We start from the raw sequence: 17,477 nt of genomic DNA on the forward strand, positions 1-17,477 counted from the left end.
CTTGTAGAAACATCATCCAGACCATTTAGAAATGCATCCTTCAGAAGGTCTAGACTGCTAATCACCTCATGTCTAAAAAGTTCCAGGTAGGTATAGGGTTCAGGTTCAGGCGGATTGAAGGTGAATTTGTAGTCAGGATAGAGAAGACAGTAAGGTTTGGATTTTCTGGTAGGTAAGGGATGGGATATAGAAGGTGAAGGTGCGGTGGATAAGGAAGAAGGGATATCTGAGAGAATGATTGATGATGATGGAATATCAGAGATGATAGATTGAGAAGAGGATGGAGTATTTGTAAAGGGAATAGGTGAGAAGGATTTATCAGAAGGGGTTGGGGGAAGAATACTTAAAGGTGTGGGATTTAAAATAGGAGAGGAGAAGGATGATGGAGAAGGATTTGGTAAGGTGAAGTTTATTTTTGGTTCAGATGGAGGTGATTGGAAGGATGGTTTAGGGACAGAAGGAGGTGGAGTAAAAACCTGCCTGGAGGTTTGTACAGAAGAAGAGGATCTGGTTCTGCGAAAGGAATCTCTGATCCTTTTATCTCTTCTTTCTTCAGAGTTCACCTTGTCAGGATCAAAGGTGACTCTCAACTTCTTGGCTTCCTTAGCCTCATCTTCTCGGGCTTTTCTTTTAGACCTAGCCTTTTGTTCCTTCTGATCCTTCTTTAGAAGGTCAACCTTGGACGGAAGTATTCTGCCACGGATCCAAGCAGGATCAATATCTGATTGCTTCCTAACACAATCTTCCAGGTATAGCTTGACAGTCTGATGCAGTTCTTCTTGAAACAAGGGGGCAAAACCTTCAACAGCAACTCTTCTTGAGAGAATGTCAGGAAAGCTTGAGCATACGGAAGGTACACTTTGAATGAGTTCTAATCTGAACAAATCCACACCATTGAAAATGGGACCTTGAACTACTCCAAGCAAATGGGATGCATTGAGTTTTCTGATGGAGTCCAACACTTTGCTTTCAATCAGAATGTCTGAAATCATTCTTCCAAAAGGAATAGTCGTTCTTGAAATATGAGGGTACTTTGCCCTTTCGTCTTCTCTTGACTCAAAGATAGAAGTCTTCAGATTCTCAAACAAAATATGGGAGATGTTGATTTCAGTCTTTTTGCCAATGCAGAAAAGAGTATACTTGTGATCCGGACTGATGTAGGAGGAGGAGAGCATCCTTTTTCTGTGATGAAGAGAACCCAGAATAATCTCAGCCCATACTCTATAAAATGGCCTTAAGGTGCCTGTGTTATTAGAGTCAATTCCACAAGTCTGAGAGATTTGTTGTTCAACTTTAGACCAATCAACTGATGCATGTCGAAAACCAGTCCAGCCTTCTTCATCATTCAGATTGTACAGCTTCCTGATGAGCTTTTCATTGATAACCACTTCATGCCCTAGCACGAATGAAATGATGGCAGTTGGGGTAACCGTTGCATGTACCCAGAAATCCTTCACAAGTTCAGGATAAATTGGACCAACCAATCTATCAAGATACTTAGACCATCCTTGCTCAAATATTCTTGCATCACACTTAAAGCCATTCGCTTTAAGATTGTTTAAGTCCACAGCAGTTTCACATAAAACTTCCAGTTCTTTCGTGGGTATTAAGCAAGTTTTCAATGGAGCATACTCATATTTGCTTAGAAGGATCTGTGTAGAGGTGAGGTTTTCTTTTGAGTTTGATGAACAAGAAGATGAGTTCATGATGATTATGCTTTGAGATCAAAATCAAAAACTAGGGTTTTAAAAAAAATGCAACGAGGGGGATGCACAAGAGAGAGAGAAAGAGAGAATGAAGATGAAGCGGGTTATTTAAAAGATTTGAAAATAAAGAAATCATTATACATTTAATGAGAAATGACATTAGGAGAGAGAACATGGTAAATGAAATGATTTAAAAACAGTTACCTAGGTCGGCGTCTTTTCAACTGCACGCTTTGTACTAACCGCACAGACACGTGTTCATCATCAGATAATGGATGTCAGTTGTAGAATATGAATAGACTTTACGCCTTTTGATTCTGATCACTGCTTCTGATTGATCAAGTTTCTCTTCTGGAAACACTTTTTCTGAAGTGTGCTGATGTAAATCTGAATGATCTTCTGATCCATTCCTTCTGATATACACAGCTTCTGAAGATTCACTTCTTTGTTCTGCAGCTTCTGATAAGACAAAACTGTATCTGCAGAAATTCTTAAGTTGCTTTGTTTCATCAGAAACAAGTTTATCATCAAACCAGATTTTTATTGATTCGTCCACAATCAATGTTTCAATATTGTATATTCTGTAGCATTTAGAGCATTCAGAATAATCAAGAACGAAACACCATTGCTTTAGAAACAAACAAAACAGATGGTTCCAGATCTAATAAACTTGCTCTTCTGATCTCCTTCACACTTAACTTCTCCAGCAGATTTAAGTATCAGGACTTGGAAAACAGTCCTTCTTCCCTTCAAGTGTTGAGAACATCTTGAGTCCAGGTGACATAACATGTTGAATGTTATCTTTTTTGTCACCAAGAGAATCTGCAAAAGAAATAGTCTGTTTCTTTGGTACCCACATCTTCTTGGGTCCTTTCTTGTTAGTTCTCCTCAAGTTCTGATTGAACTTGGGTTTAGCAAAATATTTAACAGGAGGAACAGAATGATACTTCTTATTCTGAGTTTCATGATATTTCCTAGGTTGTGTCACATGCTTTTTGGTGTGTGTAATGTGAAAGCTTTGTGCATGTGATGTGTGCCTAATATCATGGGAGTGGCCAAATTTAAATTGGTTATACAGGGGCTTGTATGATATTTTCATATCATTCACAGATTCAAGCTTGTATGGGATTTCACCCTCATAACCAATGCCTACTCTATTATTTCCAAACACAGCATATATCATAGAAGCAAGTTGACTTCTGCCTATGCTTCTAGATAAAAAATTTCTGAAGCTCAAGTCATATTCTTTCAGAATATGATTCATGCTAGGAACGGCTTTTTCTGTTTCAGAAGATCCACTGTTTTTGGATAAATTTAAAACTTTTTCCTTTAATTCAGAATTTTCCAATTCCAGCTTCTTAGTTTCAAATTCAAATTGCTTCTTCAGCTTTTTGTATTTGATACTAAGATGAGCTTTGAGTTCCAGAAGTTCTGTTAGACTGGAAACTAACTCTTTTCTAGATAGTTCAGAAAATACCTCTTTAGAATCTGATTCTGATGTAGATTCTGATCCATCATCTTCTGTAGCCATCAGCGCAAAGTTGGCTTGCTCATCTTCAGAGTCAGATTCATCTTATGATTCATCCCAGGTTGCCATAAGGCCTTTCTTCTTATGAAACTTCTTCTTGGGATTCTCCTTCTGAAGTTTCGGACATTCATTCTTATAGTGTCCAGGCTCATTGCATTCATAGCACATGACCTTCTTCTTGTCAGATCTTCTGTCATCAGAAGATTCTCCACGTTCAAATCTCTTTGAACTTCTGAAGCCTCTGAACTTCCTTTGCTTGCTCTTCCAGAGTTGGTTTACCCTTCTGGAGATCATGGACAGTTCATCTTCTTCTTCAGATTCTGATTCTTTAGAATCTTCTTCTCTTGCCTGAAAAGCGTTAGTGCATTTTTTAACATTAGATTTTAATGCAATAGACTTACCTTTCTTCTGAGGCTCGTTTGCGTCCAGCTCAATTTCATGGCTTCTCAAGGCACTGATAAGCTCTTCCAAAGAAACTTCATTCAGATTCTTTGCAATCTTGAATGCAGTTACCATTGGACCCCATCTTCTGGGTAAGCTTCTGATAATCTTCTTTACATGATCAGCCTTGGTGTAGCCTTTATCCAAAACTCTCAATCCAGCAGTAAGAGTTTGAAATCTTGAAAACATCCTTTCAATGTCTTCATCATCCTCCATCTTGAAGGCTTCATACTTCTGGATTAATGCAAGAGCTTTGGTCTCCTTGACTTGAGCATTTCCTTCATGATTCATCTTCAAGGACTCATATATGTCATGGGCCGTTTCCCTGTTAGATATCTTCTCATACTCAGCATGAGAGATAGCATTCAGCAAAACAGTCCTGCATTTGTGATGATTCTTGAAATCTTTCTTTTGATCATCACTCATTTCGCTTCTCGTGAGCCTTACACCAGTAGCTTTAACAGGATGTTTGTAACCATCCAACAGAAGATCCCATAGATCACCATCTAGACCAAGAAAGTAACTTTCCAGTTTATCTTTCCAGTATTCAAAGTTTTCACCATCAAATACTGGTGGTCTAGTATAACCATTGTATTTCTCAGCAGAGCCAGATGTAGATGGAGTTGGATTTGCTTGAGATTCACCAGCCATCTTTAACTGAAGCGTTTTTCTCTTCCTGAATCTTTTCTAAACACGGTTAAGTGCTTGCACCTTAGAACCGGCGCTCTGATGCCAATTGAAGGATAGAAAAAACACTTAGAAAGGGGGGGTTTGAATAAGTGTAGCTTTAAAAACTTGACAGATAAAAATAAATTGCACAGTTATTTTTATCCTGGTTCGTTGTTAACTAAACTACTCCAGTCCACCCCCGCAGAGATGATTTACCTCAACCGAGGATTTAATCCACTAATCGCACGGATTACAATGGTTTTCCACTTAGTCCGCAACTAAGTCTTCTAGAGTATCCTGATCACAACCTGATCACTCCAGGAACAACTGCTTAGACACAAGCTAAGACTTTCTTAGAGTATCCTGACCACCACGTGATCACTCTAATTACAACTGCTTAGACACAAGCTAAGACTTCCTAGAGTATTCTGATCAACACTTGATCACTCTAGTTACTTACAACTTAATGTAATCAAATAAGAGTTTTACAATGCTTCTAAAAAGCTATAATCACAACAGTGATATTTCTCTTAAAGTTTAAGCTTAATCTCACTAAGATATTACAAAAGCAATGTAGTGAGCTTTGATGAAGATGAAGATTCCGAGCTTTGAATTGAACAGCGTTTCAGCAAGTCTTTCAGAATAATTTTGTTCAGCGTTGTTAACCTTGCTTCTCATAAGAACTTCATATTTATAGGCGTTTGAGAAGATGACCGTTGAGCGCATTTAATGCTTTGCGTGTTCCGTACAGCTTTGCATTTAATGTTATACGCTTTTGTCAACTACCTCGAGCCTTGTTCACGCTGTGTCTACTGACGTTGCCTTTAATAGCTTCTAACGTTCCTTTTGTCAGTCAGCGTAGCCTGCCACTTGTACTTTCTTCTGATCTGATGTTTGTAAATACAACGTTTGAATATCATCAGAGTCAAACAGCTTGGTGCAAAGCATCTTCTGATCTTCTGACCTTGAAGTGCTTCTGAGCGTGATACCATCAGAACTTCAGTGCTTCTGATCTCATGTTCTTCTGATGCTTCCATAGACCCATGTTCTGATTCTGCTTCGACCATCTTCTGATGTCTTGCCAGACCATGTTCTGATGTTGCATGCTGAACCTTCTGAGTCAAAGCTTCTGAGCGCTGATTTATGCATACTCTTTATATATTTCCTGAAAAGGAAATTGCATTGGATTAGAGTACCATATTATCTTAAGCAAAATTCATATTATTGTTATCATCAAAACTAAGATAATTGATCAGAACAAATCTTGTTCTAACAGACTGTACACCGGTACTATGAAAATAGGCATTGTTAAATTCCCTACAAAATATACACCATAAGTTAAATAAGTTTGGTATACAGACATTGTCAACAAAGGTAAAAAAATTTGGGTAAACTTACTCAAGGTATTGTTTAACTTCAACGCAGTTGATCAAGACATGGACATGTGCGGATTGCATTTCTTTCTGGGTCAACCAATGCACACTCTTCTTTCCAGAAGGTCGACCTGGAAGACCGAATACTGATAAGGTGAATTGACTCCTCTGGTTGACATTTACCGGATTCCGTATGGTTCTAGGAGTTAACATCAAGTGATTGAAATAATGACTGCAAAAATGTGATGTTTCTCGATGCAGGTAATGTGCACATATAGAACCTTCAACTCTTGCTTTATTCTTCACTGATCGCTTTGAATCACCCATGAACCTTTCAAACGGATACATCCACCTATATTGAACTGGTCCACCAAGAAAAGCTTCATATGCAAGATGCAGAGGTAAATGTTCCATGGAGTCAAAGAAACCAGGCGGAAATACTTGTTCCAACTTACAAAGAATGATTGCAATGTTTTGGTCCAACTTCATGATGTCTTCCACTTTTAAAGCTGACGCACAAATATCTCTAAAAAACTGACTAATTTCAGTTAGTGGATCAAGAACATGTTTGGGTAGCGAGCCAAATGCAATTGGTAACAATTGTTCCATAAAAATGTGACAATCGTGACTTTTCATTTCATGCAACTTCTCAGCGTTAGGGTAAGCACACCTTGATAAATTTGATGAATACCCATCGGGCATTCTCAAATCTTTTAGCCATCGACAAACAGCTTTAGCTTCTTGGGAAGTCAGAGTGAAACAAGCCTTGGGTTTTAATAACTTTCCATTCGGTAGAGGCTTCAACTCCAACTCTCTTCTGTTACACCATTTTTCCATGTCTTGTCTGACCTTTTCATTATCTTTTGTTTTGCCTTTCACATCCATCACTGTGTTAAATACATTATCAAAAAAATTCTTCTCAATATGCATAACATCTAGATTATGGCGCAACAAGTTATCTTTCCAATATGGGAGGTCCCAAAATATACTTCTTTTTGTCCAATTGTGCGTGACTCCGTATCCTTCAATTCGGCATTCTTTGCCAGTATCTGTAAATTTTGGTAGCTCACTAACTTATTCCCATATAGCCCATGGTGACAATCAAGGCGGAGGCGAATCTTTCACTCGTACATCTTTTTTAAAGTTTGACATGTTTCTTCTATAGGAGTGATTTCGTGGTAGGAATCTGCGGTGACAGTCAAACCACGAGCTTTTCCCACCTTTATCCAACGTGAACCCTTTGTTGTTACCCATGCAATGCGGACAACCCATTTTGCCATGCGTACCCCAACCAGACAACATGCCATATGCTGGAAAGTCGTTGATGGTCCACATCAATGAAGCTCGCATTGTAAAGTTTTCTTTACGTGATATATCATAAGTCCATTCTCCAATCCACAATCTCTTCAAATCATCAATTAAAGGTTGTAAATACACATCAATTCCTGCTTTTGGACTCGAAGGTCTTGGAATGACGCACGTCAAAAACATGTATGTTTTTGTCATGCACATCTCAGGAGGGAGGTTGTAAGGGGTTACAATAACTGGCCAACAAGAATACATACTTCCCGACGCTTGAACATAAGGAGTAAAACCATCTGAGCATAATCCAAGCCTGACATTTCTAGGTTCTGCGGCAAAATCAGGATGTATTCGATCAAAATGCTTCCATGCCTCGCCATCAGATGGATGTCGCATAGTGCCTGGACTTGTGTTATAGGTGTGATGCCATGTCATTTAACTTGCACTGTGCATTGAAGCAAACATTCTTTTTAACCTTGGTATTATCGGAAGATAAAACATGGACTTTACTGCTACACGGTCTTGATTAGTGTTAACGGCTCTACTGGGAACTTTATATCTTTGACTCATACAAAACTTACATTCCTCCAACAACCCATCTTGAGTACCAAACTCATTGTCGTAAAACAACATACAACCATTAATGCAACAATCAATCTTTCTTACTCTTAAGCCCAACTTCGACACCAACTTCTTTGCTTCATAAAATGTTGTAGGCAAGTTGTCTTTCATTGCAGTTGAGTCCAACATCATCTTTACGAAGAATTCCAAACACTGATCAGGAACATTCCAATTTGCCTTGGCGGCCAACAATCTCACACACATTGATAACTTTGAGTCAGACGATCCATCAAACAACGGCGTATTCATCTCATTCAACAACTGATAAAATTTCTGCGCTTCCTCATTCGACAACTCTTCCCCACCAAAATCTTCAGGTTCATCATAGGTCACGTTCACACCAAAAGCATCCTCAACCATGTCACCAATCAGATTAAAGTTTTCCTCATATTCCACAGGCGGCCGACTACTTGAAGCATGCGAGTTGCTAGTCTCTGGTACGTTACTAGGCAGTTCTTCACCGTTAAACGTCCAAACCCAATAATTTGCAATGAAACCCCTTCTATGCAAATGAGCTGTTATTTCCTGTGGGTCACTAATTATTTGTCTACATTCACATTTAAGACAGGGACACCTAACTCCTCCTTCGCTTCGACATAATTCCTAAGCAAACGCCCAACTGATAAACCCTTCAACTCCTACTATAAAATTAGGTTTAAGTCTCATTCTTCCTGGAAATGTTCTATCGTACATCCAACTACGATAATACCGATAATATTCCATACTGCATATTTATACAATCTTTGTCATTTTGAGAATATTAAAACTACACATATTGAAAATATTATTTAATAAAAATACTACTAATATTTTTAACTACACATGTTATATTAAAAATACTACTATTAAATATTTTTAACTACACATGTTATATTTTTAACTACACATGTTATATTGAAAATACTACTATTAAATATTTTTAACTACACATGTTATATTTTTAACTACACATGCTATATTTTTTTTATTTTAAATATACATATATAATATATATTATACTTTTAATATATATTTTAATTTAAAAAATATATTTTCAATTTAATAACAATAACATATATTTCAATTTTAGAAATATACCATATAATCATATTTTATTTTATTTTATTTTAAATATACCATATAAAATATATTCTACTTTTAATATATATTTTAATTTTAAAAAAACGTATTTTTAATATAATAACAATAACATAACATATATTCTTTTTCTATTTAACATATATTCTTTTTTAGTAATATTCAGTTTTTAAGATTAATATCATAAAATACATATATTTTATTTAGAAAATAAAAAACAAATTTTAAAAATAAATCTAAACATTATTTATGATGCATGTGATTACTTATATTTTTTTATTTTAAATATACATATATAATATATATTATACTTTTAATATATATTTTAATTTTAAAAAAATGTATTTTCAATTTAATAACCATAACATATATATTTCAATTTTAGAAATATACCATATAATTATATTTTATTTTATTTTATTTTAAATATACCATATAACATATATTCTACTTTTAATATATATTTTAATTTTAAAAAAATGTATTTTTAATATAATAACAATAACATAACATATATTATTTTTCTATTTAACATATATTCTTTTTTATTAATATTCAGTTTTTAAGATTAATATCATAAAATACATATATTTTATTTAGAAAATAAAAAACATATTTTAAAAATAAATCTAAAGATTTTTCTTTTAATTTTTAAAATTCTAAAATACATATATAATAGTTAAACATTTTTCTATATATTATTCTAAACATTTTTCTAACATAATAAATCTAAACATTTTTCTATTAATATTTAAACAACATTAGAAAATATATTACACCCTAAATTAATATCCTAATTAAATTTAAACAACAACATAATATTTAATCTATAATTTCGTTTTATAATAACCTAATTAAAAAATAACTTAATTAAAAAAAAACCTAAAAAAATGTTTAAAAACTCACCTCTTCTTCAATATACTCCTCCTTCTTCTTCCTTCACCTTCTTCTTCCTTTACCTTCTTCTCCTCCTTCACCTTCTTCTTCCTTCAAATTAAATGAAAAAAAATTAAACTATATATTGACAGCATAAAACAGTATGAACACAAAATTATAGAATACCTTGTAGTGCAATTGAATGAGATTGAAAGTTTGGGGATTTTGGGAGAGGAGAAAATTTGGGTTTGTGTAGGAAATGGGGGATTTTGAGTTGCAGAGAAGATGAACAAAAACGAAAATCTGTTTGAAATGGTAAAGGGGAAGAAGGAAAAATGTGTGTAATAATTAACACATCAGCGACGTTAACATCACGTCGCAACTTTGCCACGTGGGTTACACGTCGCCACCTTCAAACGGTCATAACAATTATTACATGCTCTGCCACATCTGTACAAGTGGCAGAGTTATTTTCCCAAGTAAAAGGTTGCGACGTGGGGCTAACGTCGCTACAAAATTTAAAAAATTTTCAAATCTCCCTCCAGCTACAACTTAAAGTTTGTATTTTTTTTTATTTTTTACTTTGTAGTAGCGACGTGACACACACGTCGCAACTGTTATTTTAAAAAAAAAAACTCTGACAAGTCTGATTATAACGTTGGATTGATTTTTTTATTATAAAAGTTTGTTGTGACGTGAGAAACACGTCGCAACCTGTGACGTGTAAAACACGTCGCTAATATATGTCGCAGGAGAACACATTTTTTGTAGTGAATAGTTTAATTAACTAGGTTAATATTTTTAGGTCACCTTAATTTTACTAATAAGACTAGTGTTTATCATATCCATAAAAACTAAATTGGTAAGCTTTTCAATATACGCATTCAATCATTGAGAAATTTATCACATCCATGATTAGAACCATTGAGAAATTTAGTTTGTCTGGTCAAGACTAGGTTTCAAGAAAAAATCTCAACAACAAAGATCAACCAACTTCATCAATATCAAAGTGGTGAGAGCAATAAAAGATTGAATGATATCTTAATCTAAGAGTGTTATTGTATTCAGCCCAATTGTATAACCATTATAAAACTCTATTGAAAAGCCTAATCCAATAGTATTCATTAGAAGATGAAGATCAAACAAGAACTTGTTGAGAGCCTGGATTTAAGTTTGAAACTTAAAAATGAAGATTTGGCTAATACATAAGATGCTTCAATATAGAGATGTACCTATAAAATTCTCAGCACAGATTGTTTGATTTCATTAAATACAAAAGAGTGGAAAAAATCCAAGAGACGAAGAGTCGTTAAAACATAACATTTAGGATTGGAAATGAGTCGATTCGAGTCGAACTTACCTCAGCTCAGTTTGACTCGTTAACAATTGGTCGAGTTCGAGTTTATCACAAACTTTTTTTCAGCTCAAATTCGACTCGTTATGAATTGGTCGAATTCGAGTTCATCACGAACTTTTTTCAGCTCAAACTCGATTCGTTAAAAGTTCACGAACAACTTAGTTCAACTCGTTAGGTTTATCTTGTTATGTTCAACTCGTTTGTTTCACGGACTTAAAAATAATTTTTAAAGTCTATTTTTTATATATATTTGACATTTTAAATTAATATTTTTTAAATAAAAATAAAATAAAAGTTATTACATTGGAATTACACAATATGTTGATTTTATTTGTATAATTATTTATAGAAATATTTTGCTCGCTTGAGATATAAATTATCAATTAAAACCGTTAGACTAAAAGAAAATATGAGACTTATAAGATTTAGAACAAATTTTTGAACATACTCTTAAAGATAATATAATCTGTCTCATATATAATCGAGTTGACTCATGCAGGGATGACCCTGAGCACTGCCTCGCGAGACGGGAGCCCAGGGCCTCATAATTTTAGGGGCACCAAAAATATTTTTGTACCTCCTATGTATATTAAAAAAGTTAATATAAAAAAATTGTTAGAATTTTTTTTCAAAAAATATTTGCTAATAAAATTATAGGGACACTACAAAGTCAAAATTTAATAAAAGAATGTAATTTCCAGTAAATAAAATATAGAGTAAAATAAAATCAATTAATATATTCATAATTTTAGCAATTAAAAAGTTTAATTGAGACACTAAAATTAAAATAATCATATCGAGAATATTTTATATTATTTATTTTATATTATTGAAAATGTTATTAGAAATTTCTAACCGTGTCAATTTTGAATTCAAGTTGTATTAATAAATTTTGAAAAACTTTTATTAAGTGAGATATGATTAAATTATATATGCAACGTATATGTACCCAACGGTATGAAAGCTATAAACATATACCCAAAGTTATTAATTTATATCAATTGAATTTTGTGACCATCAATTAAATTATTCAATGGTTTTTTTCTTTTTTAAAAGCCAATAATATATTTCCATTAAAACAAAACACACGCACAAGTCCATCTCTATAAGTGAAACAAATTTTCTGCAAGGATAAATTCAATGGTATTAATTTTAATATCTATTGTTTATGAATTTTGTGACTATCAATTGAATTATCCAACGGTATTGATTTCAATATCAATGAATTTTATAAAGGTTTTATGAGAGAGTTGGAGAATATTGGGAAAAAAAATTAGGACTTCTGTATCTTTGTTCTTTCGAGAAGAGTCTATTTTTTTTTGAGAGGTTCGAGAAGAGTCTATTAAATCTTGGAGAATTGGCATAATTAGCGGAAAATCCTCGTTCTTTCAGACTATTTCATAATTTTTTATTTTGTAGGTCTTCGTAGCAATTAGCCGAATCTTTAGCCACTCATGAAATTAGAAACTTTGAATTTTAGTAGCTATGATTATTTGGTTTGAATTGTTAAGTGTTGTTAATGAAATTTGCAAAAGTTTGCAAAAAAAAAGGACATGCGTATTGATGTGGCTAGAGAATTAGTAAAATGTTTGATTAAGTATTTGAAAAAATATAGAGAATCTGGATTTGTAAATGCTAAGGCTAGTCTAAAAAGATTGGAAATGAAATGCAGATTGAACATGTGTTTATTCAAAAATGTAAAATTCGTAGAAAACAACATTATGATGAAAATTCATCTCATCCCACACAACTGAATCTTGAGTCTGCTGAAGAGTCTTGAAACCGCTATTTCTTATATATTGTAGATTAAATAATTGACTCACCTGATAGAAGATTTGAGCAATATAGCACATATGAAAATATTTTTGGATTCTTGTTTAGTATTGAAAGACTTAGATCATTATCTGATAAGGACTTGAAATCATGTTGTAAACATCTTTAAACTTGTTTAAAACATGACGATTCTTTTGATCTTGATGGTGAAATTTTGTTAAAAGAATTGAAAGTTATTAGAGAAGTTTTAACATTTGAATCAAAATCAAGCTATATGATATTTAGTTCTTTAAATACTTTTAATTATTTTCCTAATGCATGCATAACTTATAGAATAATATTGACTATTCCTATCAGTGTTGCATCTGCTGAAAAAAGTTTTTCTAAATTAAAAGTATTAAAACCTTATTTGAGATCTACTATGTCACAAGATATATTAAATAGTCTTGCGTTGATTTCAATTAAAAATAATTTTTTTGAAGAACCTTGATTAAGTACAAATTATTAATGATTTTGCAACAAAAAAATACTAAGAGGATGATATTTAAATAATTTTAAAGGTTTGGTCAATTTTTTTATAGGAAAAAAGATCGGATCAAGAACTCTCTTTATAGTGGTTTATGTTTTGATGTAGTATAAACATTGATTCAAAGATCCATACTTGTATTTTTTTTTTTTTTTGCACAATATCAAATTAAAATGTGTTTTATCCAATTATTTCTTTTATCCTTATGTATTTGTTATTTAAAAAAATTGGGGCACCACTCTTTTGATTCGTCCAAGGCACCAAAATTCAAAGGATCGGCCCTAGACTTGTGAATCTAACGAGTCGAACTATGTATAATTCAAGTTCAGCTCATTTAATTAATGAACTTAGTTTTTAACTCATATTCAACTCATTTGGTTCATAAATCTAGTTCAACAATTTTATTTTCGAATCAAATTTTAAACTATTTTCGAGTTGATTCGATTTATTGTCAGTCCTAATACATTTAACATGAGGCTATATTAAATAGAAACACGAAACTTCATTTTAGTAAGTTAACATTAGTTTTTATTAAATGGTAACAAGACAATTCTAAAGTTTTTTTATATTTTTAAATCGACATTATTAGTTAGTTAATAATAAAAAATTTCCACAGCAATCAATGCATGATTATACCATGAAATTTATTTTACACCCATATAAGTTCTTATAAACCTGTGGGGAAATTTCTAAAATACTCTTATATTTCAGATGTGCATCTCTGAAAACATTTTTTTCTTAAAAAAAAATGATTTCAGATGTGCACATCCGAAGACATTTTTTTAAGAAAAAAAAAATATCTTCGAAGATGCACATCCGAAATAACTCAATTTTTTATCTTAGGATTTTTCGGATATGCATATCCGAAAAAACCGAATATTTATTAAAAAATTAAAATCAAAGTGAATTAATTATAATAATAGTATAATTAATTGTATTAATCAAAATACATAATTAAATATATATACTATTTTAATCAAAATATATATATTTAAATTTATATTATTTTTATCAATATATATAATTAATTAAATATTTAACTACATAATGTTGTGACAAATTAATTTTATAATTTAAAAAAGGTAATTAATTTTATAATTTAATCGCATATTAAATATATACCATTTAAAAAATAATTACTTCTATAATTTTAAAAAAATTGACAAATAAATTATTACAAAATTAAAATTTTATTTAATCTCTTTGTTTCTTATTTATAATAATTTGTATTTAAATTATCCCTTATTAATAATAATTGACTCTAATTATATTATAACTATATTCTAAATAAATATTTTTTAAAAATAAAATTAAAAAATTGGAATATTGGAATACTTCGGATATGCATATCGGAATTAACCAATATCCCACATTTCTTTTGAGAAGAGTTTTTTCGGATATGCATCTTCGAAAAAAGACCTGACATTTTAAATACAACATTTAAATCTTTAAAATTTTGAAAGGTATTTTTCATCCTATATAGGAGCACAAAGAAATTTTCTTAAATCATTCCAATCGAAAGCCCATTTGGCATAACAGTTGCCTGAGCCTCATTGTTACACATTTTCTTATTGTTGCAACATAAACTCCCTCTAACTATGAAGACTAAAAATAAAGAAAAGATTGAAAAATAATAATAAAAGAAGAGAATTTCTTTAGGGACCCCTTAATTTTTTGGGGGACCTCTTATTGTTGCAACATAAACTCTCTCTACTCATTCTTCAACCTCTGTTTCTTCTTTGCTGAACCAAGGCATAACCCACAACTCTTCCAAACTTTGAATTAGTTTTCCACTTCAACATGGCAAGACCTTTTAAGAAAGTGAAAGACATCAATGAAAGGAAGGAGCTCTGAAAGATAGCCGTCAGAGTCCATCACAATGGACACTTGTATTCAAGAGTAAATAGAACTTTTAGATGATAGTGGTGGATAAAGAGGTGAGTTTATGGTTTTAGGGTTTTTTGACTTGAATCTTTGGGATGACAATTGTTAGATTTAGGGTTATTTTAAAAAGTTGCGGATAATGGTTTTGTCGTTGATGTTGGGTTGTCGATTTTAAGTTTTAGACTTTTTTTTCAAACTTCCACATGTTCGTAGTTGAACTGGACTGCTTTTAATGTGAGCATTTTTCTGTTATTTAGCAGGTCTTGAATGGCATACATTAGGTGCTACATTGCTTGTATCCGCCAAATTCACTCTTGTATCTGCCTGCAATAGTATTTTAAGGCTTATGTCTCTGATGGTGGAAGTTTTGTATCTTGTATTTTAACGATTTTATGGTTTATTGTTATGGTCAGTTGAAAGATGAGCTTAACAAGGAGAATTTGCAGCTTGCATGTAAGTGATTGAATATCGTTGTGTGGAAGTGCTTATCTTTAGATTTTTATTTTGTGCTTATCTTTAGCATGATTGTTGTGTGAGTTCTTCATTCTCAAAGAATGTTCACATTTCAATGGTACATAAGAACTTTATCTAAATGCTACAAAATTATGACTTGCTGATTGAACTATACACCTTATGTGCAACATGTTTATAACTAATTCAAACACTAATTAGAAGTTATGCCCATTGCTCATTGCTCATTGCTTGTTTGAATCAGCGGGCATGTCCTGGCGTGTGCGGCTGTTAATTGTGAGAAACCAAAGTCTGGGTCAAAGTATCTATATGCAAAGTTCAAATCATCAGGTTAATTCTAAGTTAGGTGTCATTGATCGGGTCCAGAGGAGGTTCAATTCGACTGAGGATCTGTTTGATTGATTAATTGAGGGGATTATCAGTTGGTCGCAGCTCCTTCGCTCATCACATAGCATAGCTTTGCATTTGATTTCTATCGCATCAAGTAATCTGTAGCCTGAGGCTGAATGTTTCTATTGATATTTCGAGCCTGCTTTGAATCAATGTTGCAGCATTCAGGGCAGCCTTTCATGTGCATTTTTTTGTTGATGTTTGACTGCATATGATACGCATTTATATCGAACCGCTTAAAATACCAGTGGAATAGTATTCTAATGTTTTAGCTTTCTGGTTGGACAAATGATTTTGGTGTTTATTTGGCGTACTCGATGAAAAAAATGATGGAAGATAAAGCTTTGGTATGTTCGTTTTGTTTGCACTTTCACTGAATTTTGGTTATGAAGCTCAGCTTAATATAACACATTGAATGCAGGTGAGGAGGCTTTCTTCCTGTGAGACAATGGGATCAACCACAACTATTTGCAGCGATAAGACCGGAACATTGACAATGAATCAGGTTTGTGATGCAGTATTTAAACTAGAACAATATCGACTCATTCAAATTCTTTAGGCTATAACGTTATTGCCGCTATTTACTTATTTTCTTGAGACAGGTGAGTGTTGTTGAGGCATGTGTTGGTGGGAAGAAGATTATATCTCCTAACGATAAATCACAGTTATCTACTATCGTCTATTCTTTGCTGATTGAATGTGCTGCACAGAACACTAATGGAAGTTTTTTTGTACCGGAGGTGTTCTAGAACTTTTCTTCTTCACTCTGTGCCTCTACAATAGTTTCCATGCATGTACAATTATGTTCTTTGCACTTTGCAGAGTGACAATGGTGTTGAGGTTTCTGGGATGACTCTAAAGAAGCGGATTCGCTACCAAGCAAAGAATAAACTATGAAAGAGATCACAGATAGGGAGGAAATTGAAGCAACACATTTGAAAAGAAAAAAATCTTCTAGAAATAAAGAAAGTGTGATAGATGGTAGTGAAAAGAACAAAAGATCTAAGGACAGTGAATAACACAAAAAATCCAAAGGAAGCAAATCCGGATCCAAGAAAACAAGAGCTTAATAAAGGAAATTTAAGATGAAGGGTTGTGATTTAGATGGATTGAATACTATGTGTACACCGTTGTATCTATAAGCTAATATTGGACTGCGTGGTGTAGTTATGCATGCATTGAAGACTGTTATTGGCACCGGTCGGACCACAGTTCGAACCATACATCATCCAAGCATCGATATATTTGAAACTTTTGATGAGGTAGTCAAAAGTACCTTCTGTTGTATATTTGTGTACATATAACATCATTGCATTCGGGTTGGGTTTTAAATGTAACAGTGGTGTGGAAGGCGGTGCGCGATTTGCCGGTGGTCGGAGATTGGCGGGGTAATCCTTGGGATGATTGTGTTGATAAGGATCCTGTTAGTATGTCTGTTTCTGTTTCTGTTAGTACTTAAACTTTGTAAACCAAAATTGTTAAT

General features: G+C 32.9%; 1 protein-coding gene across 4 annotated transcripts; it reads left to right on the top strand.

The window, feature by feature from the left end:
• Positions 1-14,957: 14,957 nt before the first annotated feature.
• On the top strand, positions 14,958-17,476 carry LOC131656086 (calcium-transporting ATPase 5, plasma membrane-type-like). 4 transcript variants are annotated; one of them, XM_058925864.1, is made up of 6 exons: positions 14,958-15,186; positions 15,394-15,586; positions 15,849-16,341; positions 16,416-16,499; positions 16,597-16,734; positions 16,817-17,474. In XM_058925864.1, exons 3-6 carry the CDS (start codon positions 16,312-16,314, stop codon positions 16,889-16,891), a joined length of 327 nt encoding a protein of 108 aa, XP_058781847.1. In that variant the 5' UTR covers positions 14,958-15,186; positions 15,394-15,586; positions 15,849-16,311; the 3' UTR covers positions 16,892-17,474. The 4 variants fall into 4 exon arrangements, with proteins under 4 accessions (XP_058781847.1, XP_058781846.1, XP_058781845.1 ...); XM_058925863.1 differs by lacking the exon at positions 15,849-16,341 and having other exon boundaries at positions 15,391-15,586; positions 16,817-17,476; XM_058925862.1 differs by lacking the exon at positions 15,849-16,341 and having other exon boundaries at positions 16,817-17,476.
• Position 17,477: the final 1 nt, after the last annotated feature.

This window comes from Vicia villosa, linkage group LG3, assembly GCF_029867415.1.
Source record: "Vicia villosa cultivar HV-30 ecotype Madison, WI linkage group LG3, Vvil1.0, whole genome shotgun sequence".
Taxonomy (NCBI): Eukaryota; Viridiplantae; Streptophyta; class Magnoliopsida; order Fabales; family Fabaceae; genus Vicia; species Vicia villosa.